This window comes from Meleagris gallopavo, chromosome 28 (assembly GCF_905368555.1).
Source record: "Meleagris gallopavo chromosome 28, MGAL_WU_HG_1.1, whole genome shotgun sequence".
NCBI classification, from domain to species: domain Eukaryota; kingdom Metazoa; phylum Chordata; class Aves; order Galliformes; family Phasianidae; genus Meleagris; species Meleagris gallopavo.
The window spans coordinates 1,504,212-1,525,509 of NC_139431.1; the positions used below are offsets into that span (position 1 = coordinate 1,504,212).

Below are 21,298 nucleotides of genomic sequence, written 5' to 3' on the forward strand. Positions count from 1 at the left end.
TTTGCACATGAAATGGATGCAAAGGGCTCAGCAGTTCACATTAAAGCATCTGAAGCACAAGTCTGACACGTGCCATGTTTCACTGACCCCAGGAGAGATGGGGAAGAACACAAGCTGCCTTGCAGATATTTATTTCTCCTTTTTAATAGGAACAGAAGCAAAAAAAGTCCCTGCAGTTTTCTGCAGCAAGCAGCACAGCAGACCTGCTGGTCAGGCAAGCAATTAACACATTGTCAAGGAAGCAGGAGAACAGCCTTAATGACTGCAACTGCAGAGCAGCCTCCGGTTTCTCCCCTTCTGCTTTGGAGCCAAAGGAAAACAGAGGCAGGAGCTGCTCACCCCTCCGGCCACGGATCCCAGCGAGGTGGTGGCACACACAGATCAAGCAGCCTGATGTGCTCTGAACACCAAGCAGACATGGATGCCAGGTGGCTGAGGCCAAGCAGCCAGAGCCTTGCTGACAAACTCTGCTCTGCTAGGGAGGAAACATTACAAAGGCCATTTGGTCATTCCAAGATGTTCTGCTACGCCTCCAGCCAAGCTGGGCTGCCCTGGCTTTTCTTGCAGCTTTTTCCACACACCAGCAGAACTCCGAAGAGATAAGGCTGGAAGTAGAGGCAAGGAATCGTTTCATGAGGCACTGCAGCTGAAAATGACTGGGGGAGTTCAGGTACGAGGTCCCTCCATCACTGAAGAAACAGCCCACAGACCCATTGTGGAGGTTACCCAGTGTCAGCTGAAGCCAGCATTGCTGGCTTTAATGCTAAGATGTTGCCCCATGTGATCCAGAAACCATGCTGGGAGCAGGATTTCTGATTCATGTTCCATCTCTGAAGGAGTAAAGAGGCTCTGGACAGCTTCAGGGGCCAGCAGCAGTGTGTGCAGACAGAGCAGCTGCCCACTGGGAGAGGAGAGGAGCACCCACCCCCAGGGTGCTATCAGCCTCCATGCACCGCAGGAACGAAAGCAAAGGAATGATGGAACCACAGAGGTTCCTTCCTCAGAGGGAAGATCATAACACAGCAACGCTTTTGGTTCCTTCTACCTAGAAATGCTCATGAACTCGGAGAAGAAACAAGTATATTTGAGTGAGTTTCCCTATTTAACCCTCAAAATCACATCCAAAGAGCGAGGCACAAGCCTCATTACTACAGACAGCAATGCTCAGGACACCACAATGCCATAGAAATAGAGACTGCACAAATAAATACAGCAAGAAAACTCACTAATTTCACACAGGTTCTGCTCAGGAGGACCTGGAATGGATGGATCCCAAATTCTTCACTTCCAGCAAAACCTCACGTCTGCTTGAGAGCACGCGATGTTACAGAGAGCCAAGAGCAATGCTTCTAATCCTGCATTAACAAACATGACTCACCCATTTATTTTCACTGGTATGTTCATGGTTATTTTAAGCTTTGTCTAAAGAATGCCAGCTACTGTATAATAACTGGAATGAAAGATGGCACTGTTTTTATTTTGCTTTACAACTAAAGATTTATTTTTAGTTCCTTTATAAAAAAAAAAAAGAAAGCTGAAAAGTGAAACTAGTCTGAATATTATTGTAAATGCTCTGGCACTGGTTTGCTAAAACAGAAGCACATGAGCGTGTCCCACTTCCAGACTAGAAAACTGGAAGGGAAAATTGGAGGCCCAGCTGCCATCAGCCCCAGCTCTGGCTTTGCATCCCCCTGGGAGTCAGCCTGGCTGCCAGGACATCCAGGAAAACCCCATCTCATAAGTAGGGCTTCCAAGAGCAGGCTTTGCCTTGCAGGATATGTAGCTCCCACCTGGCCCTGAACAGCCCTACAACACAGAACCTGCTGGTTACACCAAGAGAACATTGACTGCATGGAGACTTCTGAGTTTTAATACCATACAAGGAATCAAAACCACCCCGTGCACGCTATCCTTTTTTCTCCTGGGCCAACCCAAGCTACAAAACCCATCTTTGCACAAGCCCTCCTGCTGCAGCACAGATGATGCTGACCCCAAGCCCAGTTGATGCACCCACTCCTTCTCCAACATCCCACAATCTCAATCAAACGCCCTTCCATCTCCTTCCACAGCTTCATTTCTCCTTCTCCTCCCTCCTCAACTTACATCTAGAATAAATCCCCACTCATGTGTGAGGATGGATCCCAGTGTCCTCCCCAAGAAACAGAAAAATGAGTGCAGCAGTTCCTCTGCTCCTACAAAACACACAACGTTCCATACTGGGATACCCACAGGACTGCTGCTCGTTTTTGCTCTCTGCTGCATACTTACACCAGCTCTCCTAGCAAATCCATACTGCACCTCAAAGCAGGCCAAAAAGTTCCCAAGAGTTTCCTATCAAAGTCACCGTCAGTCTCCCAGAGCCGCATGCATTTCTGCAGCTGTTTTCTGCCCTCTTGTGAAGGTCTGCAGAAATCCATGCCTAGAGCAGAACTTGCAGCTCCTGCAAACCCACGCTGGCTTGTTTGCAGGGCAGAGATCTGAGCCTGGCTCTGTCCCTAACCCACATCTGTCAACACTTCCTGAGCATGAGGCTTCAAGAACCAACATCTCTCCTAAAAAAGAGAGACTAGATCCCCTGCAACAGCCTGCACTGGGTTCAACCCTATTTTATCCCACAAATGATCACTTTTTAAAGCCCCAAGCCAGAAGATTAATTCCCCCTTGCACTGCTGGCCCTGGCTGGGACAAACTCTTATTCTCTCCGTCCAGCCTAGCCCAGAATCTTTTGAGTTGGAAGGGACCCTTAAAGGTTATCTACTCCAACTCCCCCGCAGCAAACAGGCACATCTACAGCTCATTCGTGTTGGTGAGAAACAGGCCCAGCATTGCATTGCCCCTGGCAGGGCTGCCTATCACTTGGCTCAGGAAGTTATCCTTGACACATCCCAGGAGCCTCTTGGAACACCTACAGCTTTCTAGGCTCGCTGGCTGGCACGCTGTGGGGTTCACCCCTTCCTCCCCTATTTGTGACCTTATTTTGGGTATTGCCTCCACGGGGCTCTAATATTTGGTTTAACCTGAGAAACAAGGATGCAGTAAGCAGCTTGGGCTCTGCAGGTTCCTGCTTGCTGAAGACAAAACACTTCTTTGTCCAGAAGGAGCGGGGAAACATTGGCTCTAATCCACCATTTGTGCCAGGATGGGCCACACCAGCAGGGCCATATTTCCACTTCAAACCCTTATCTCTCCCATTGGCAGCATTTATGAACAGAAGGGACGTGACTCATCCAGGAATCGAGACAGACTATGGAGAGAAGCAGGGGCCTGCTGCCCTGCTGCTCACACTAAGCACACCCCCTTCCACCCACCCAAAACCCCACCGCCCCACCATCTGATCCACAAGTCATTTTCTTGGTCAGAGAAAATGCTTTCCTGCACCAACCCAGTGTAAGTCTGAATCCGCAGCTCCTCCCATGCCTGCAGCCTGCACTGCCCCTGCTTTACAACAAAGGAAACTGAGGCACAGAAAGGGCTGTGACTCAAAATTAGCCATCCCCATTAGAGAGCACAACATTCATCCACACACGCTGGCTATGAAAGCCACTCTGAGGCAAACTCAGCAGAGCAATTTGTATTCTCCTCCTTCCCAAATGTGTCAGTGACAGATGCCAACAGCTCCCCAGGGCTCCTTTCATCTTCCCGAGACATTTAATGTTCTCATAGACTGTTACTGGTCCCATCAATTGCTTGACTTTGGCACAATGACGCAATATATGACACGGCACAACCCATTGGCTTTTAAATGCCACAGATGTAAAAGTAACAAACTATTTGGTCTCCTCCAGTTATTTGTCACAGCCACAGTGTTCCTTCAGACGTAGTTTAATTCTGGTCTGTGTAATTGTACCATGCAAGCCTTCCTCCTCCCAAGAGCCACGCTTCATTGGTTGGGCTCTGAAGCACAGGTGCTGCTCATATCGATGCCGGCTTCATCCCAAAAGATGGGGATCAGTGCAATTCAGTGCAGCCAGAGCCACGAGCCAGATGGCACTGCCACCCTGCTCCGCTCCCAGACAAACACTCAGCTCCTCACAGCCCAACCCACTCCGAAAAGCAAGGCAGGAGGAAGGTCAAACCATCTGCTTGCTCTGAGCTCAGTGCCATATTTAAGTGCAAATCATTTAAAGACTGGAAAGCTGATCTTAGGCTTCCCTATTATGTAATTGCTTTAGTCTTGCTTCTTCCCAGGCAGTCACTGTGAGTGAGCAGCTTTGGCTGGAGAGCCAAAACTGAAATAGGAAAGCACCAAACGCCCACGAACATCAGCAGGGCTGCTGTCCTTCCTGTGCTGCTACTTTAAGGCACCGTGCTACAAGACACAGAGCAGCCTGGAACAGGCAAAATGATCGGTTTTTATTATTTAGGTTTCTGAAGACCCTATTGCTAAAATATTTTGAGTTCTCCCTACTGTTTCCATCCCCTCCCAGTGCAAAGCAGCTGGTGCCTCTCCTCACAGCTGTTATGCCATAACACCGCAATTGCTGCCAAGTGTTTGGGGGAGCCCTGAGACACATGGGCCTACTGACTGATGTTTATCAGCCCCTTCTGCCAGGCGAGCTTTCTTTTGAAAGCCCAGCTTCCCCACACACCCAAACCCCATCTCAAGCCCCTTGGCTGCCACAGAGAGGACACTGCCTCCCGACCTCCAGCAACCTGGATTTTCTTCCCATAGGAATAACCCTGAAAATCTGATTCAGGCCTTCAAGCCTGCTCTGCCTTCATGGAAAACCACCACCACCACACACAGAAAGCAGCCATGCACTGAGGGCCCTTTCCCCCCCAGGCCCTGCAGCCCCTCAGCGCACCTGGGAGCACCAAGACCAAACTGACCACCCCAAACTGCAGCAGGGCGTTTTATTTCCCCTGTTTCCACATCAGAACGCCTGATTCTGATTCACCTGCAACACGTATAGGCACAAAGTCGCGGAGGTGCTACATTTAAAGCGTAACACAAAGCGCAAAAGCAACACAACCAAACCCCCCCCCACCACGCCGCGCAGCCCACTGAGCGCGCACTTCCCGCCCGGCCCTTTTATAGCCTCCGGAGGTGGGCGTGGCCACGTGCCCTCACTTTTGCCCTTTTCAAACGTGGCGTGTACGAAGAAAAGCCATCTCTACGCATGCGCATATCGGGCAGAGAGGAAGGCGGGAAAACGGAAAGAGCGGGATGGCGCTCGATTGACGTCATCACGAGGCGGGGCGCGAGAAAATGGCGGCTTCCGGTCCGCCTGGGCCTGGGGTGCGGCCTAGTCTGTGCTGGTCCCATCCCACCCGCGGCGCCGAGCGGCGGCTTTCCTCCTTGGTCCGGTTGCGCTGCCGGCTCATACGCTGCGGGTCTTGGCCATACTGGGGTCCTCATCCCTTTGGCCTGGCTCTGAGGTGCCCTCAGGGCTGCGGGCCACAGTGAGAGGCCAGGTCTTGGTCACCTGAATCACGGGGAGCTGCAGTGTCCGCGTTTTTGACTTCTTTAGTCGTAAAACAACGCCGTGTGCCTCAGTAAGATGAAAGCGCTGCACACAGGAGACCTTGTCACAACAGAAGTCTGTTTGCCTGTGTGCATTGTGCCCTTTGCCCACAGCTGTGGGACACATGGAAAGGCTGTGGCTTTCAGTACGGTTCACCTGGCCCAGCTGGTGACGTCATACATGGTGACATCATGCCACGTGCCTGGATGAATGCTTGTCACATGAGCAGGGCAAGGGTTTCTGTGGCTGATGCTAAATATAGCATAGGCTGTGATTTTGTGCGTCGTGTTCCTGTTATAAGAAAAAAAAAATAGTGTGACATGGCACCTTCTGGGAGCTGCTGAAATCACAGGAATTGCAATTTGTGAGACGAGGTTCTAGGGTGGGTTATGAATCTCTTTTTTCCTTTCTTCTGGCTGAATGTGAGCCAGCAGTGTGCCCAGGCAGCCAAGAAAGCCAAGGCATCCTGGTTGTATCAGCAGAAGTACACCCAGCAGCAGCAGGAGGTGATCATCCCTCTGTACTCATCCTTGGTGAGGCCACACATAGTGCATTCACTTTGGGCTCCTCACTACAAGAAAGACACAGAGGACCTGAAGCATGTCCAGACAATGAGCTGCAAAGGATCTGTGAAAGGTTGTTTTGTGCTGATGAAATGAGCTGACTGAGAGGCAGACAAGGTGCATGAGGTGAGCATGGCACATATCACCACAGTGGGAGAAACTGCCTTTCCCCCACGCAGGCAGGCACAGACCACCATCCCTACTTTTCAACTCTAAGCATTATTTACTTCTTTCTACAAGACTGGATGAGAAGCTGAAACAAATGGATTTACAAACTTCCTCAGTAATGCAGAAATGCAATTGAGCAAAACATGGCCTGGGTAGCCTGATCCGTGCACAAAAGGTTTGTGATTGGTGCAGCACAGTTGTCTAGCTGTGTATGGAAAGTAGTGCAGTAATAGGGCTGAACCCTGTGCTTGAAGCAATAGCAATATTGTTGCTTCTGCAAAACAAGAGTTATTTTTCCCCTTTGTCCTAGAGTTGCAATCACTTTTCTTAATCTCAGGAGCTTTCTTCATGTGGCTGACCAATGGATTTCAAACTCTAAATCCCTTTTCTATCTAGTAAACAGCAGCATCTGGAATAGACTCTTCTTATTGCAGTTAACTTGTAGGGCAACACTTAAGGGTAGATGGAAAATTATTTCCATTGTATCAGTTCTCTTGACTATTCCAGGAATATATGTATTCCTATCATCCCAAGTTTCCCATTTTTCTTTGCTCTTTCCTCTTTGCAGCTCAACGATGTGATCTGTGAAGCTCATGCAAGGTGTGTGCAAGGAGCTTAGTGGCTTGGCTGCTGGGTGGAGCTGGTCGGTGATGCTGCTCCCATGTAAGCTTGGGGCTGGATTAGCAGTGTCAGTGGTGCTCAGACAAGTGTTCAGGGTTTAGTGGAGACAGCAGCCTTTAGCACCACATGTCCAGCACAGCTGCCATGCTGACGTGAGAGTACTTTGCAGCCCCTTTGTGTAGATCAGGGTTCCTTCCAGACCCCAAAACTCACCCAGTTTTGTGAGCAAACTCAAAACCCTGAAATTGTGAAACCGAGTGAACAACTTGGATTTTGATTTTTTAATAGTCCAAATACCTTCTGCATGTTCTCCACTCCCTACGTCAGGGTTTGGTAACCTCTGACAAATGAGACAAACCAGTTTTAAACAGCATCTTGCAAGACACTTGTGTACCATGGAATATTGCTGCTTCTTACCTACCAATAGTCTGGAAACAAATGGTGCTCATGTTGTTCATCAGCTCAGGGAAGCAACTTTACTCTGTTGTAATACAGGCTGCTCCCCCAACATCAGTGAGACATGCAGCCCTCCACACAGCCTGGGGCTTTCACCCAGCAGCTAAGTGCACACCTTAGGAATGTATTGCAGTCAGTCCATTTGTTTTCATGAGTACCCTTAGGTATTAAAAGAGATCACACATCACATGCTCTTGCCATTGCTTTCTTTTCATTGGACATTTGGGTTTGAGATCTGTGTCAGAGAGATAAAATGCAGTGAGAGAGGCCAGAAACAGGAGCAGATTGGGAACAGCTAAGTGTTGGCTTGCTTTAGACGAGACCTCCAAACCTGTCCTGTGCAGCTGCTTTCTTGTGCCTTGAGCTCTTGGTTTTTTGCAGAAGTTATGAAGATAAAGGGAGATGAGAGATCTTTCTCTTTAATGTTCAGAGGCTGCAGTTTCCTGCAGGTATATGAAGCTGGAGTGGTAAAGGCTTTGCAGGACTTGTCACCTGAGATATTGAAATCTGCATCCAAGATCTACGGGATATCTTCAGGATCGATTGTGGCTGCATTTGCAGCATGTGAGTGTGATATAGGTAAGGGTGTTCTGTGTATGGAAAGATCAAGCATCCAGGTGTGCCAGAGCTGCAAAAGATCTTTTTAAACTGCTGTTCTTAATCAGTGGAATTTTATTTTGAATTTTATTTTGTTGACTTCTCTAAGAGTGGAAAATGTGGATAAATTAACTGCACAGGTATAGTTATGGAATAAGTCTCCATGTCTTATCAATTTAAATTAATGGTATCTCTACCTAATATAAGAAACAGAAGTGCCTAAGGAGACATTTTGGGTTTTTTATAGATTCCTAAAGCATGTAGGAAATAAAATATTGAATACAGTCATTGAGAATCTAGATCTGCCCTTGAGAGCTTCAGCCCTGCTGAAAATGGTGGCTCTTTACCAGCCTGCTAAAACATCCCTCTACCAGACAGAAATGCAGCTAAGAAAGTACATAACTAATAATTGCTTTGCTTTGGCTTTAGGTGAGATGCAGCATTACCTCTACAGTGCTGGGAAACTCTTTTTCAGCACGCTCCTTACAGCTCGGGGGAAAGTCCTGCTTGTTGTAAAGGATGCCTTAAGTAAATTTCTGCCTGCCAATGCCCACCAGCTGGCATCTGGGAAGCTGCACATCATCCTCACCCGCCTGCGTGACTGGAATTGCGTGGTGGTTTCAGAGTTTACTTCAAAGGAGGACATCATTCAGGTGAGAGCCTTCCAGGTGTGGGTCGCATCTCAGCAGCCACAGATGAGTCAGCACTCACAAAGGCAAGAGATTTTTGCAACTTTGCCTTCCAGGTCACTTGCTGTCTTTCCCATAGGCCGTGTTATGCAGCTGCTTCATCCCTCTGTGTTTTGGCTTTATCCCTCCTCTGTACCACGGGGTGGTGAGTATTCCTGAGTCAGGAGAGCATGTCGTGGCTCAGGGTAAGGGGCCATCTCAGTGGCACTAGGTGTTTTTGTACCCCAAGTTGCTTGTGCTGTGTGGCATACAGCGTCTGCAGAGGGAGGAACTGAACCTAGGTGCCCCACAGCCACAAGGGGAGGGTGGGGAGGGAGGAGTTGGTGGGTGTAGACCTTGACTACATGGGGCGGTGCTCAGGGCTGCTCCCTGAAAGATTTCCCCAGCCCCAACCCTTCAGGCCCGTTTGGGACTGAGTTGGGAAGAAATTCCATATGCATGCATATGACACAGCTCACTCTGAGAAGAGGAAGGCTGAGGGTTCCTTCTTTTCTCTTCTAGCGTTATATTGATGGGGAATTCGGCATGTGGAAGACCAACTTCGTGTTCCAGACCACCATCACTGTGTCTGCTTTAGCTGGTGAATTTGACATCTGTCCCAGAGACTGCCCAGTTCCCTTCTTCATTTTCCAAATAGTTGATTGGATTTTACATATATCAGAACAAAACTTGTATCGCATGCAGTATCTTTTCCAGTGTCCTTCAGCAAAAGTGAGCTGCTTCCTCAGGTACCCGGAGCCACGAGGCCCCTACAGCTGGCCCACCTGTCCTGACTGCCATCTCCCTCCTGCAGGTTTGTGAACAGTTTTATCACGATGGCTACAAGGATGCAGTCTCCTTTTTACACAGATTGAGTAAGTAGTTGGGAACGAGGAGCAGGTAGGTCGGGTAATTCTCATTCCTGTTTTCTCCACGGCCAGCACTGGAGCTCCCTGTTCATCCCTTGCCCTCTAAAGGAAGGGATTGCTGGGAATGTCAGAGCTTTCCAGGGAATGCATGTCTCAATGACATGGACAACAGTATAGGCTTGGTGCCTTGTATAATGTTTGATGCTTTATCCACAAAGCTATGATGTTTGGCAGCCCCTGACCCTAAAAACCCAATTAGGATGAGCTGTAAACTGTGGTCCTCAGTGCCTTTATTTTCCAATTCATCCTGCTCATGCCTTACATTGCCAGGAAGCTGGTAGTTGATCCACAGACTGTGAGAACTGTCTTCTCTTCCCCCAGATGCATTTGGTATAAAATACCTTCCTGAGAACTTTACACTTTCGTTGCACAAGGAATTGTGTCAGAAAGGTGAAGGGACCCTGCACAGGAAGCCAGGAACAGGAGTACCTTGCTCCAGAGCAACAGACACTCAGGACATCACCAAGGAGAGCACAGCAGGCATTTGTTCAGCAGATGAACTGGAGGAAGAAGATATGCTCCACCTCCTGCAACCCTCAGAAAGGTACAGAGCCAACGTGTTTTTCATCCCATCAGTTTTCATTAACTGTGTGACCCTTGCCCAGTGCTCATAGGCTGTCAGGGTTTTTAAAGGCACCAGTAGGTGAAAATATCAGGAAAGAGAAGGATTCCCCTCTTGAACCAGCTGAGCTTACTATTTATGATGTTTGATGGCAGGAACACATTTCCCCTGCCTCTTCCTAGCAGATTTCTGATAAATATCACCTGAACTCCCAGCTACCCACATTATCATTTCCTCACAGATGAAGCCACATCAGAGACACCCTTTAGAAACACAGCTCTTATCAGGAATGACTTATGTTGCAAGGTAATGACAGGCTCTGCCCACGCATTGTTTCCTTAAGGGTGAGGGAAGGAGCAGTGTGTCTCAATCTCTGAGGCTGGCTTTGCTGTGCCAGTCAAACCAAAATTTCTACTTAGTAATTCCAGTATGCAGCCACACGTGAATGCTTAAGTGCAAGAGAAGCAAGTTAGAGCTGCAGATAAACCTCTGGCTGACTCAGCTTTAAGTAAAATAAGGTAGGCTTAAATCCCAACCTTCTAGCTTTCTTTCTTTTCCTGTGCAAAATAATGCTGAAAACTGGAGAGCTGTCAGCATTTCAGATTCCAGTTTGGCTTTTTGTTACTAGCAGAGTATGATAAAGTATGTGCTGGACTGCAGTGTTGCTTTTCCTTTTACTGGTTCTTTTGTTTTTCTGAGTTTTTCAACAATTCAAAACATGTCACTTATGGAAAACTGCACAGCTTTTCCACCGTGGTTGTGATTTAAAATGCTGCCACATACATTGAAGATGAAAAAAGACCCAAATGTGGTTCTTGTGCATCTAGGAGGACCACACCAAATCCTAAGTTTTAAGGGAAAAGAACAAGATCCTTACTATTTCAGATCTAAAACCAAAATTTTGGAATTCTCAAAATGAAAGAACTCAAGACATTTCCATTCAAACCATTGTGAAGCACTGACGGTTCTACCAATGGGAAGAGACCTACTGTGGAAATGCAGAATAATTCATATTTGCTTGTTTAAAGGCCTCATCAATCTGAACTACATGTAGCCTTTGAAAACAGCAGAGTAGGAACCAGGATTCTCTGGAGGTTTGGCAGGATGTGGGCAATCAGGAATCACTTGGTCTCTTGTTCGGAGGGAAGAAATGAAAATGAGCTTTTTCCAAGGCAGGAGCTGGGCTGTAATGTTTTTCACTAACCTGAGATGGACTTTAAGGGTCCCTTCCAACTCAAAAGATTCTATGATTCTGTGATTCTAAGATCACCTGTGGAAGGAATCAAGACTTATTTGTTAGGCCAAGAGAGCAACCGAGAGGTTAAGCAGAGCTCTCAGTCTTTAGAGGAGAAGCAGCTCAGATTTTTTTCATGTCTGGGAAGGAAAAGTCCTGATCTAGGTCAAGAAAAGGCTACTTTACAGTTTATCTGCACAGTGATGTACCGTCACTGATGGTACTAAACAAGCAAGAGTATAAACCCACACACAACTCTCACACATTTTCTTATTAAGCAAGAACATCTCCAAAAGGAACGTTGCATTGTTAGGGCTTGCACAGGAGCAAGGCTCAGGTGGCACTAGTGAACTAATCACAAACATTACTTCTTTATCCATCTGCCCACCAAGACATTTTGCAAGTCATTAGTATCTAGCCTATAAACAGAATCAGTTCCAGATAAAATACCTGCATCAAAAAGCCAGAGACAAACAGGATAGAATAAGTTTGTTTTGTTTTGGCTTGGTTGCATGGGAAGGGAGAGTGTGGGGCCTGATCCATTGGAGGGATGTAGCTTCAGAGCAAGCACCTACTGCTTGGGCTGTGTCCAACCCTCCATCTCAGCCTCTTTGAGCTTCATGGCTCTGCAGGGTTCAGTGCAGACTGGGCCAAGCAGCAAGGCATTAGCATGGGAGCATTATTTTAAGGATTTCAAAGCCTGTTTATTTTATTACGCTGTAGATAACAATAATGAAGAAAGAGTCCTGATTGGGTGCTTGAACCCAGTTTGTTACACAAGGATCAGCAGAGTCTATCAGATTGACCGATGTGATTCTACTGCCTTTAGGGCCTTGCCAGCTACAGAAGAACATTTTTGACACAGCTGCTGCCTTTGGCCCCAGTTCATGTTTTAAAGAAAAAAAGAAAACTTACAGCACAGCCTGCAAACAGCCACTGAGATGCACTGAAGAGCACACTGACAGAGCATGACCAGCACAGGCAGAGCCACAACCCTCCTTGTACGCCCAGAAGCCACATATGAATCCCATCACCCAGCTTTAATGGAGCTATTTCAGGAGAAGTACAGAATCTACTGCAGGTGGTTTGGGTTGGGTGCAGCTGAGTTTTCCAGCTTGCCTTCCCAGGTTGTAAAAAGCTCCATGAGATGATTCAAAGAAATGCCAGACTTTATCCATTTTCTCCTTTGTGCCATTTACCCTAAGCTTGTGCAGGTGTACTTGTTTGAAAAGATGAGGGCTTAATAAAGTATAAGGCAGCTGATACATGTGCTGAGTCATGAAATAATTACATCTTAGCATGTTTCTGCAGGCTTGGAGCTGGAGGAGGGATGATTCTTGTAATCAGCAAGTGTGATTGCTGTGAGTGGCTAGGGAAAACAGTGGTTGGGCTGTATGTGCATGCAAGATGCCCGATCCCTCCTGCACAGACTGCAGCTTGGCTGCAGATGCAGTGCTTTTCCTTGGCCATCATGTTAAAGCAGGTCAGGCCTGGCTGGGGAGATTGCTGCAGTAGCGCTAAAAACAAAATCAGCCCATTTCTCCAAGTGAAAAACCACCCCTGAATAACTCCATGAGGACATCATTCATGCAACCGTGTGCAATGATCTCCATTGTTGTCCACTGCTTCCTGGGATGGCAAAACTGTGTGGTGTTGGAGCATCCCAGGGCCCACCTGGGATGGTTACCCAAGGGAACAAGCAGGTGGGTCATTGAGTCAGGGAATCAGAAACCCCAGGGATGTTTGGACTTGCATAGGGATAGCTGCCTATGGAATAAGATCATTCTCTGCAAGTCCTGTTGCTAGTTGAGTGCAAGGTAATGTGGAGCAAGCTTTAGGCAGGCTGAGAACTCTGTCTAGAAGGGTAAGTGCCTTGACTGCTGAGAGTTTAGTGCCAAAACATCACTTGGTGGAGATTCCTCGTGTTCCACTAGGACAGAGGCCAGCATGTAATTGCTCTGGAATACATTGCTGTAGGGAGGTGGCACTAGGCTGGTTTGTAGCTTCTTGCAGATGTTACTGAATAAGTAGCAAAACATTCCAGGGGGAAAAAAAAAAGGCTCTTTAAAGGTGGAGTGTCACAGATGTGGAATTTTTAGCCAAGCTCAGTATCAGTGACTGATGGGTGAAAGCTCTCAGGGTTTCCCAGCTCTGTACTCTGCCTCCCCTCTGCTCCATATCTCACCTCCTGGCCCCAGCTCTCTTAGGCAAACCAGGCACCACTGTTCGGAGGAGCTTCTGGAACCGTTTTGCCATGGAGCTGATGTCTTCCAGCAGCCCCCACAGCTGCTCCAGCCTGCAAATGCAAAGTAAGCAGGTTTATGGTATGGTAACTGCAGCAAAAGAGGGAGAGTGTTAACAGCAAATGTACACTGTAATGCTCCTTTCCAGATTCAAGTGATCCTGTGCTAGTTTCACTAGTTCTCTAAGAGCTTGTCTTCAGGTCTGCAATGGAAGAGGTTGCTGCTAAGCTTATCTTGCAAAGGCAGTAGGTGTGCATCACCTTTTCCTGGTTCACAGTACAACAGGGACTCACAGCAACCTGCTCTGCCCCAGAGGCTGCTCTGGGTGTTTCCCACGGAGTTGCTGCCTGAAGGATGCTGCAGCCTGCTGCACGCCCCACTGCTGCCTGTGGGATGCCAGTCAGCCCATTGCCAGCCTCACACTGTATCCCTTCAGCCTCTCACAGAAAGCACAACAAGTGGATTATGCATCACTCTCAGCTTTGGTGCCTTTATCAAGATGTCCTTACCCCTTCCAGACAAACGCCGGCAGCTTGTATGGCTGCAGGAGGACCTTTGACAGCGGATCCTGCAGTTTAAATATCTGCTGCTTCTTCCACCGAGCCAGGTCTGCTCCCGGGAGGACAACACAAGAGTAAATAAAGACCCATCATTAGAAATAACCCAATAAATGCAACGCTTCCTCCTGTCCAGCTGCTCCTGCTGTAGCCCTCAGTAGCTTCAGCCACCCTAAATCCCACAGTGAGTGCCCCAAGTCCTCTACCTGGGAGGAAGCGCGGTGCCAGGTACTGTGGGATACTCTTGCCCAGACTGTTCAGCATCCTGTTGGGCTGTGGGAAGTCGTTCTTCCCACACATGCTGGCAAAGCGGAAATTGCCATCGAAGTAGTTCACACCAAAGGCATCTGTGAGATACAGAAAGGTTGGCCACACGTTGGGTCGTGTTTTTAGGCTGCCCTTTGGGTCTTGGGGTAACACTTACTGTTCCTGCAGAGGAAAAGGGCAGTGTCCTGGTACCCTTGGGAAAAAATGTCGTTCAGGACCTGCAAAAAGAAACACCAGAGGTCACCTCAGAGCTCTCCGTGCAAGGGAGAGGAGGATCTGCCCAAGGCTGTTTGGATGCGTGGGTTGGGATGGACGGTCAGGGAGCACCGTCAACATCTGATGGTTTCCAGCTACAGAAGCACTGATCCTTTGTGGGTATTCAAGCAGGATGAGTTCTGTTCCAGATCGGCCACCCACCCACCAAAAAATTAGAGTGGGGGCAGCCCCAGAGTCTGAGCCCTGCCCTTAAAACCTGGTGGATTAATGGTGGAGGTCAGTATGAGCCCTAACACTGGGGAAGGCAGATCCAGCCCTAATTTAGAATAGACTAAAATAGAATCATTAAGGCTGGAAAAAGCCTCTAAGATCCCCAAGTCCAACCTCACCCCCCCGTGCCCACTGAGCACATCCCTCAGTGCCACATTGGTTTTGAGCCCTTCCAGAGATGGTGACCCCCTCACCTCCCTGGGCAGCTCATACCAACATATTATCAAAGCAAATGGAAGAGGGCCTGGCTGGCTTACCATGGTGCTGGGTGGAAACAGAGCATAGCTAATCCTGCACAGGTTTTCCACCGAAATCTGAATGCTGCCATTGAAGATCTGGAAGCAGTAGAAGATGGCAGGGCAGTCCCGTGGGCAGATGTCGAGCTCTCCCGTGAATGGGGACACAGTGATCACAGCTTCCTCCAGGCTGGAGACGGGCTGCAGGCCTGTGAATCCCCCATCAACGTAACGCTGAGAGGGAAATGCAGACAAAATAGGGTTTATGCATGGGAAGCATCAGCAGGAGGTGAGCAATAAGCTGCAAGGTTGTAACAGCCCCACATAGCCTTGCTTCCCACCCCTCGCCTTTCTCCCGGTCTCAGCTCGGTGCTGTAACACACAGTGGTTATTAAAACTGAAATATAATTAGCTCCATTCACAAGATCTTTGTAAAATTGTTTCGAGCAGCGTTGTATGGATTTCAAGTCCTGTGTTTCAGATTGGGGCTTGCTTTGCTCTTGGTGTGAGCTCCATCAGTAGGGTGCCCTCATCGGAGAACCACCTACAGAATCGCTCAGTGGGCAAGGAAAACACCATCGACTGTATTCTGAAAGGAAGCTGAATGTGCCACCCACCTTGGTGGGATTCGAGGTTGCAAGCACTGCAGCAGACGTGTGTGAAATAATGGTGCACAGCAGCCTTGAGCAGCACTGTTGCTGAGCCTTGGGACCTGTGGGCTGCAGGCTGAGTGCAGCCGGAGAGCTGACCTGGCACCTGAGGGCAGGACAAGCCCTGCCTGCAAAAAGCACCGACGGATCATGATGTCCTGCTCAGACTGCATATAAAATACAAGGTGCTGCTCTCCTCCTTCGCTTGGATGTAGCAAGGAGCCAGGTTGCACGTGTTGCCTTCAGTGCAGCGCTTTGCAGAGTGGCAATGCACACGTGGCTGGGGGAGGATCCTCCCACGAACTTTTAGTATTTCAGTCATGCAAGCCTGCACCTGAGTGAATGAGGACATCGCCTGTGCTGCAGACGGATCCTGCCCAGGTGAGACGGCTTGGAGATGGCCATGGGAAGGCTCTGCCATGAGCAAAGCAGCAGAGGGCTCTCCGGGTGACTGTTCACCCAGCTATAATGGGATGAAGAGGTGCTAAAAGGCTTTATCATCCTCCATTAACCAAAGAAGATGTCTGGACACCTATATCCCTCCCTGCTCCTGGGGACATAAGGATTAAGCTCAGGAACCTGCTGCTCCAAGGGTACGTTTTATTGGGGTATCACTCACCACACCTCGGTAGGACGGAGGGATGAACCCGCAGTAGATAGGAAGGAAGCAGCTGCAGAGGAGAGCCTGGAGAAGGAGAAAGATGGCAGAAGTCAGCGTTGCTGTCAAGGCTGCTCTGCGGGGTGCCTACACCTTCAGGCATGGCAGATGTCTGAGCCAAGCTCCGACCCTCCTGGTGTGTGTGGCTGTGTCGAGAAGAAAGGTTTCAAGAAGGGCAAAAACATCCGGTTTCAACAAAGCTTCTCTGGGTAGGGGGGAACAGCACTTCATTTTTGTTGTATGGCTGCCAGCACTGTCAGAGCTGGACGTCCATATATCACTGTAAAACACAGCTGCTGCTAAAAGGTGAAACTTGGAGGTTATTTAAAACAAAACAAAACAAAACAAAACATCCTCACAATGCATTTTCATTCTGCGGGGATTTTACAAAGGCAAAGCCACACTGCTGGGCACAGAACCATTTCTCACCCATCTCATCAGCTGAGAATGAGCACTCAGGGCTGTGGGTTCAGCCAGGGCAGCTTCATGGGCTAAGCTCTGTGATGCAGGGATTCCTGCCACCAATTTGGGGGTTAATCAGCAATCTGGGGTTTGATAGCAAGGCCACTTTGCCTGGGCCTTTCCTCCCAGAGGAGTGCTGAAGGGAATGAGGAAAAATTGCTGCCAACAGTATTTGGCAAAGGAGAGACCTATCCTAGAACACAGAGACTTGTTAGCATTGCCACCACTCTTTGCAAAGGGCCATGGCTGCTCACAGACAGCCAACACACCAACACTGGCTCCTTGAGCCTGAGAGCAAACCTGCTCTGGATCTCACAGCATCTCCCTTCCTCCTGGGGGAGCTGATGGTGGTGGGACCACAGCTCCAAGAGCCCTTCCTGACTCCCTCCCATCTTGGGGAGGAAATGGCACAGTTAAGGTTATAGAATCATAGAATGGTTTGAGTTGGAAGGGACCTTAAATGCCATCCTGCCCCATTCCCTGCAGTGCTCAGAGCCCCTTCCCCTGACCTTGAGGGTCTGCAGGGCTGGGACATCAGCACCTCTCTGGGCAACCTGTGCATTGCCTCACTGCCCCTATTGTACAAAACTCCTTCCTTATGTCCAATTGAAATCTCCCCTCTTTTAGTTTGAAGCCATTTCCCTTTGTCCCATACAGCTGGACAGTCTGTCCCCTTCTTTCTTACACCCGTCTTTAGAACATCATCAATGTTTCCGTGCCTCCACTCCAGTGGGTGGGTAGAAGTCTTCCTATGGACACCAAGGGACGATCCCTTTACCTGAATGAGCTCCTCGTTCGAGCTGAACTCAGACACCATGACGTTCTGGCCGTCCACCACCCGTGTCAGTGAGATGTGCAGCCGCCCCGATGCCACCTGGTAGGAATCCTCTGGGAGCCTGCGCTGCAGCACGGCCCTGAGGTTGGCCAGCAAGCTGCACTTGGGGGACAGGGGGCCCAGCAGGGTTTTCCGGGCTTCCCTTGCATTTGCATAGAACACTTCTTTCAGGTCATCTAACAGGGGTGGAAAAAGAGACAGACATGGTCAACATTGCTGCTGCCCTACGAGTTGAATTTTCAGTCTGGTTAACATTCTCACAGTTCTTGTGGGTCTGCACACGGTGCCATTCTAATGGGGAATATAATCCCTATAACGTCTTCAAAGGTGCAGGGACTTCCCTGGGCTGAGGTCCCCTCTCGTCTGAGCACCCACTGACCTCCTGGCAGCATTAATGGGCATTATGGGCGTCTGCACATCCTGGGAGCTGGATTAAAGGAGCAGAACTGCCCGGCCCCAGTGGGGATCATGGGCTTGAAATAACGGGGAACGGAGGATCAGTACAGCCCAGAGTCACAGTGTGTGCAGAAACAGAGAGGATGCGTGGGGGAATAGCCATCCTCAGGCGGTTATAGCGTGGCCTTGGGAAGCTTTTCCATCTCCCTCATTCTACAGAGAGCCCTCGTGGTCCCTGGGCTCCCGGAGTCTCCACAGCAGCTTTTGTAGGGGCAGACAGGCTGTGTCCTGAGGGCAACCGGAGCAGCGCGGGTATTAAGAGGGGTTATCACTGTTTGAGCGGATGTTCGGGCCACGTGGAGCGATGATTAATGCTTGGTGGGTTCATTCAGGGACCTCGGCCAAAAGAGCCACAGAGAGTCCAGACGTTGCTGGGCTGGAGATGGGACAAAGCGTGCACGTGAGGTCACTGCAGCATCCCTGCTTTGGGAATAGTGCAGCCATCCCACGTCCCATCTCCATCCCTTCCCACAGCCCCAGGAATCAGAGGGGAAAGCACTGAGCGCTGATTTTTGCCAAGCTCATCTGGGCAGAAAGGGCAGCACATCACCTGTTGCTTTGTCTGGATATATTTGCCAATGCTCTGAATTATTTTGCTAGAGCTGAATGGCTCCAGCATCCAATGGATGTTCCAAGTGTTGGGCGTTCCCTCCTTACTTTCTCTTTCAGTATTTTGACCCCGAAACAATCCTCCATCTGCATCACTTGGGTCAGTCTTCAAAGCCAAGCCTTGTGCTCACTTGTTTGCACCGCAGTAGAATGCAGTTGTTCAGGCAGATTAGTTGCTCTGAATTGATTCCACATTATTGCTAAAGGGGTTTATTTCTGCAGCACCCACTCAGCTGCTGCTCACAGCCCCTTAGAGCTGCAGGTGCTGATCCATAGGGACGAGGGCTGTGCATCCTGCTCACTTCATTGTGCTTTGCACCTCCTCTCAGCACTCCCCAGAGCTGGAAGCAGGGGGGAGGGAGGTTCTCCTTCTGCAGGATGTGCCAGTAGGACAGACAGGTATGTCCAGATTTGCCCACACGATATCACCTGGCCATCTGAGATGAGGCTCAGACAGCAATGACTGCCTTATTCAGGGGACACCACCCAAAATTGCACCAGAAGTGACATCACCTGCACATTTGTGTCTTATCGGGGATACGAACTGTTTTGGTAACACATCCCACTGCCCCACCAGCACAAAGCCATTGCCACCCCCCAGCCCATTCTCTCCCATCTCCTTACCCAGGCTGATGCCACACACCACGGCGGCGGCGATGAGCGATCCTGCAGACGATCCATACACTTTGCAGGCAGATTTGAGCAGTTCGGGGGCCAACTCCAGGAGGGACTGAACCACCCCAACCTGATACAGCGCGAGGAACCCACTGCCCGAAAAGGAGAGTGAGAAAGGAGTGCCTGGAGCACGCAGCTCCTCCGCAGCCATCTCCAGGGCAAGCGTCCACCTCGGTGCCTTCCTCACCTGGCAGAGCTCAGGCTCTCATCTCTGAGTGCATCCCTGATGGTGGTGGAATCCAGAATTTTCTCCTTTTTTATGGCAGTGCCGGAGGTGTGGATGTTCGCCAGCTATTTTAATTGTTGCCTATGCTAAAAACAGTTCTCCCTTTATCTAAACAGTCCGTGTAATCCTCGAGCAGCTCGGCAGCTCAGGGCTGGATGGAGGATTCCCTTTCACATGCAGCGATCCCACGGCCGTGCAGCACCTGGTGCAGATGGATCCCACACCGCTGTGCCCCCATCTTCAGTGCAGCCACACAACTCTTCCCCTTTGCTTCACGCTTCCTTCATCAAGGATGTTTTCCTAAATAGGATTCACCTTCAATCCTGGCTTAGGCACAGCTCAGCAGTGGGTGAGTAAAGGCTTGTATAAGGCACTTAAAGCCAGAGGGCGTTACACAAGGGGTGGATGCGGGGCGTTGCGCAGAGCACCGCTCGGTTTGGAAATAGTGCTGGCAATTGTTCCCTATTGGAGGCTTTGGATATTCTTTGGGGAAAAGCAACACAAGGGGACGGATCTGCTTTCCTCTCCCCTGGGCTCTGCTTTTTTCAGGGCTCTGCACTCCCTGCATCCCAATGCCCCGCAGTGCTGCTGCTTCTGGGCTGCTCATTACAGCTCAGGATAGATGGAGCACATTCTGAGTGTCATTTCAGCCTTCATAACCTAACGCTGTTGCCCACGCAGAGAATAAATAATGCCATTTTAAATGGATTGATTAAATATTACTAAATACTGTGCTGCTTCTGTTGTCCGAATACATACAACATGCAGAGTTTATCTTGGATGTTGCAAGACCTGCAGGAAGGCAGGCAAATGGTGACATGGGGAGATGCGCGGTGAGTGCAAGAAGGCTCACAGCATGGAAAAGAAGAACCCCTTGTTGAACCAGGACTGGACCAGGAGAGCCAAGGGACACAGGCAGGATGGACAAGAGGACAAGGGACGTGAGGACAGGGAACACCCACCCTGGCAGGGCAGAGGCAGCACCCCAAAAGCCGCCAGCTCAGACCTGCAGGGACACAATGAATTACAGGGGGGGTCCTCAGTGGATGGGTGAAGGCAAGCAACATCTGCCCTTGCCTGCTGCCAGCATCTCCATGGACAGAATGCTCCTTGGCCAAGAGCCACGCTCCCGTGAGATGAAACCTTGTCATCATCCTCTTAGTGACAGCGAATTGGGCATTAATTGCCTCCTTAAGTGCTGGGCTGATTTTCTAAGCTGCCCTCCCCCTCCTGGCACCCAGCAGAGCGGGATTAGCTGGGACTGATGAGTCGGGCAGCGGTGTCCCAGGCGTGCAGATGGGAGAAGCCCCTCGTGGCAGTGCTCACAGATCAGCACCCAGATGGCCCATGGCTGCGATCCCAGGGATTTTCGGGAGAGGAGATTGCCTGTTGGAAAGCACAGTGGGGACTTCAGGGCAGGATGAAGGTGATAGAGTTGGAAACCTCTCAAAATCCCCGGGGCTAATAGCTTGTCCTGCTTTAATGCCTCCTTTAATATCTTCTGTGACCACGGGCAAGGCAGGTCTTGGGTTTCTAACTAAGGGGTTTAGCCAAGATGCTGAGCTTGGTTGGGTGAAGGGATCTGGGCTGTAGGAGATGCTCCAATCCTCGTCCCCATTGGGGTTGGGTTATTTAGGACCTGAGGATGGTTGTGCACAGGCTTTGCTCCTTGTTC

At 49.6% G+C, this 21,298-nt stretch overlaps 2 protein-coding genes across 2 annotated transcripts; one reads left to right on the plus strand and one right to left on the minus strand.

Moving 5' to 3' along the window:
- Window positions 1-8,202: 8,202 nt before the first annotated feature.
- LOC100542403 (omega-hydroxyceramide transacylase-like) lies at window positions 8,203-12,508 on the plus strand. The gene is made up of 5 exons (XM_085210424.1): window positions 8,203-8,523; window positions 8,639-8,704; window positions 9,061-9,352; window positions 9,789-10,011; window positions 12,093-12,508. The coding sequence occupies exons 1-5, from the start codon at window positions 8,203-8,205 to the stop codon at window positions 12,121-12,123; spliced, it is 933 nt and encodes a 310-aa protein (XP_085066550.1). The 3' UTR covers window positions 12,124-12,508.
- A 10-nt stretch (window positions 12,509-12,518) lies between these two features.
- PNPLA1 (patatin like domain 1, omega-hydroxyceramide transacylase) lies at window positions 12,519-19,883 on the minus strand. The gene is made up of 8 exons (XM_010724238.4): window positions 19,347-19,883; window positions 17,601-17,833; window positions 16,322-16,387; window positions 15,074-15,286; window positions 14,488-14,548; window positions 14,270-14,410; window positions 14,016-14,115; window positions 12,519-13,559 (listed from the first exon to the last, which is right to left on the minus strand). The coding sequence occupies exons 1-8, from the start codon at window positions 19,546-19,548 to the stop codon at window positions 13,445-13,447; spliced, it is 1,131 nt and encodes a 376-aa protein (XP_010722540.1). The 5' UTR covers window positions 19,549-19,883; the 3' UTR covers window positions 12,519-13,444.
- Between the last annotated feature and the right edge of the window lie 1,415 nt (window positions 19,884-21,298).

Coding starts and splice junctions, on each gene's coding strand:
- LOC100542403 (XM_085210424.1), top strand. CDS start 8,203: ATGGTGGCTCTTTACCAGCCTGCTAAAACATCCCTCTACCAGACAGAA. Junction 8,524..8,638: donor CAAAGGAGGACATCATTCAG/GTGAGAGCCTTC, acceptor TCTTTCCCATAG/GCCGTGTTATGCAGCTGCTT. Junction 8,705..9,060: donor CTCCTCTGTACCACGGGGTG/GTGAGTATTCCT, acceptor TTTCTCTTCTAG/CGTTATATTGATGGGGAATT.
- PNPLA1 (XM_010724238.4), bottom strand. CDS start 19,548: ATGGCTGCGGAGGAGCTGCGTGCTCCAGGCACTCCTTTCTCACTCTCC. Junction 17,834..19,346: donor GGTGTGTGGCATCAGCCTGG/GTAAGGAGATGG, acceptor CACCCCTGTTAG/ATGACCTGAAAGAAGTGTTC. Junction 14,116..14,269: donor GGCACCGCGCTTCCTCCCAG/GTAGAGGACTTG, acceptor TCCCGGGAGCAG/ACCTGGCTCGGTGGAAGAAG.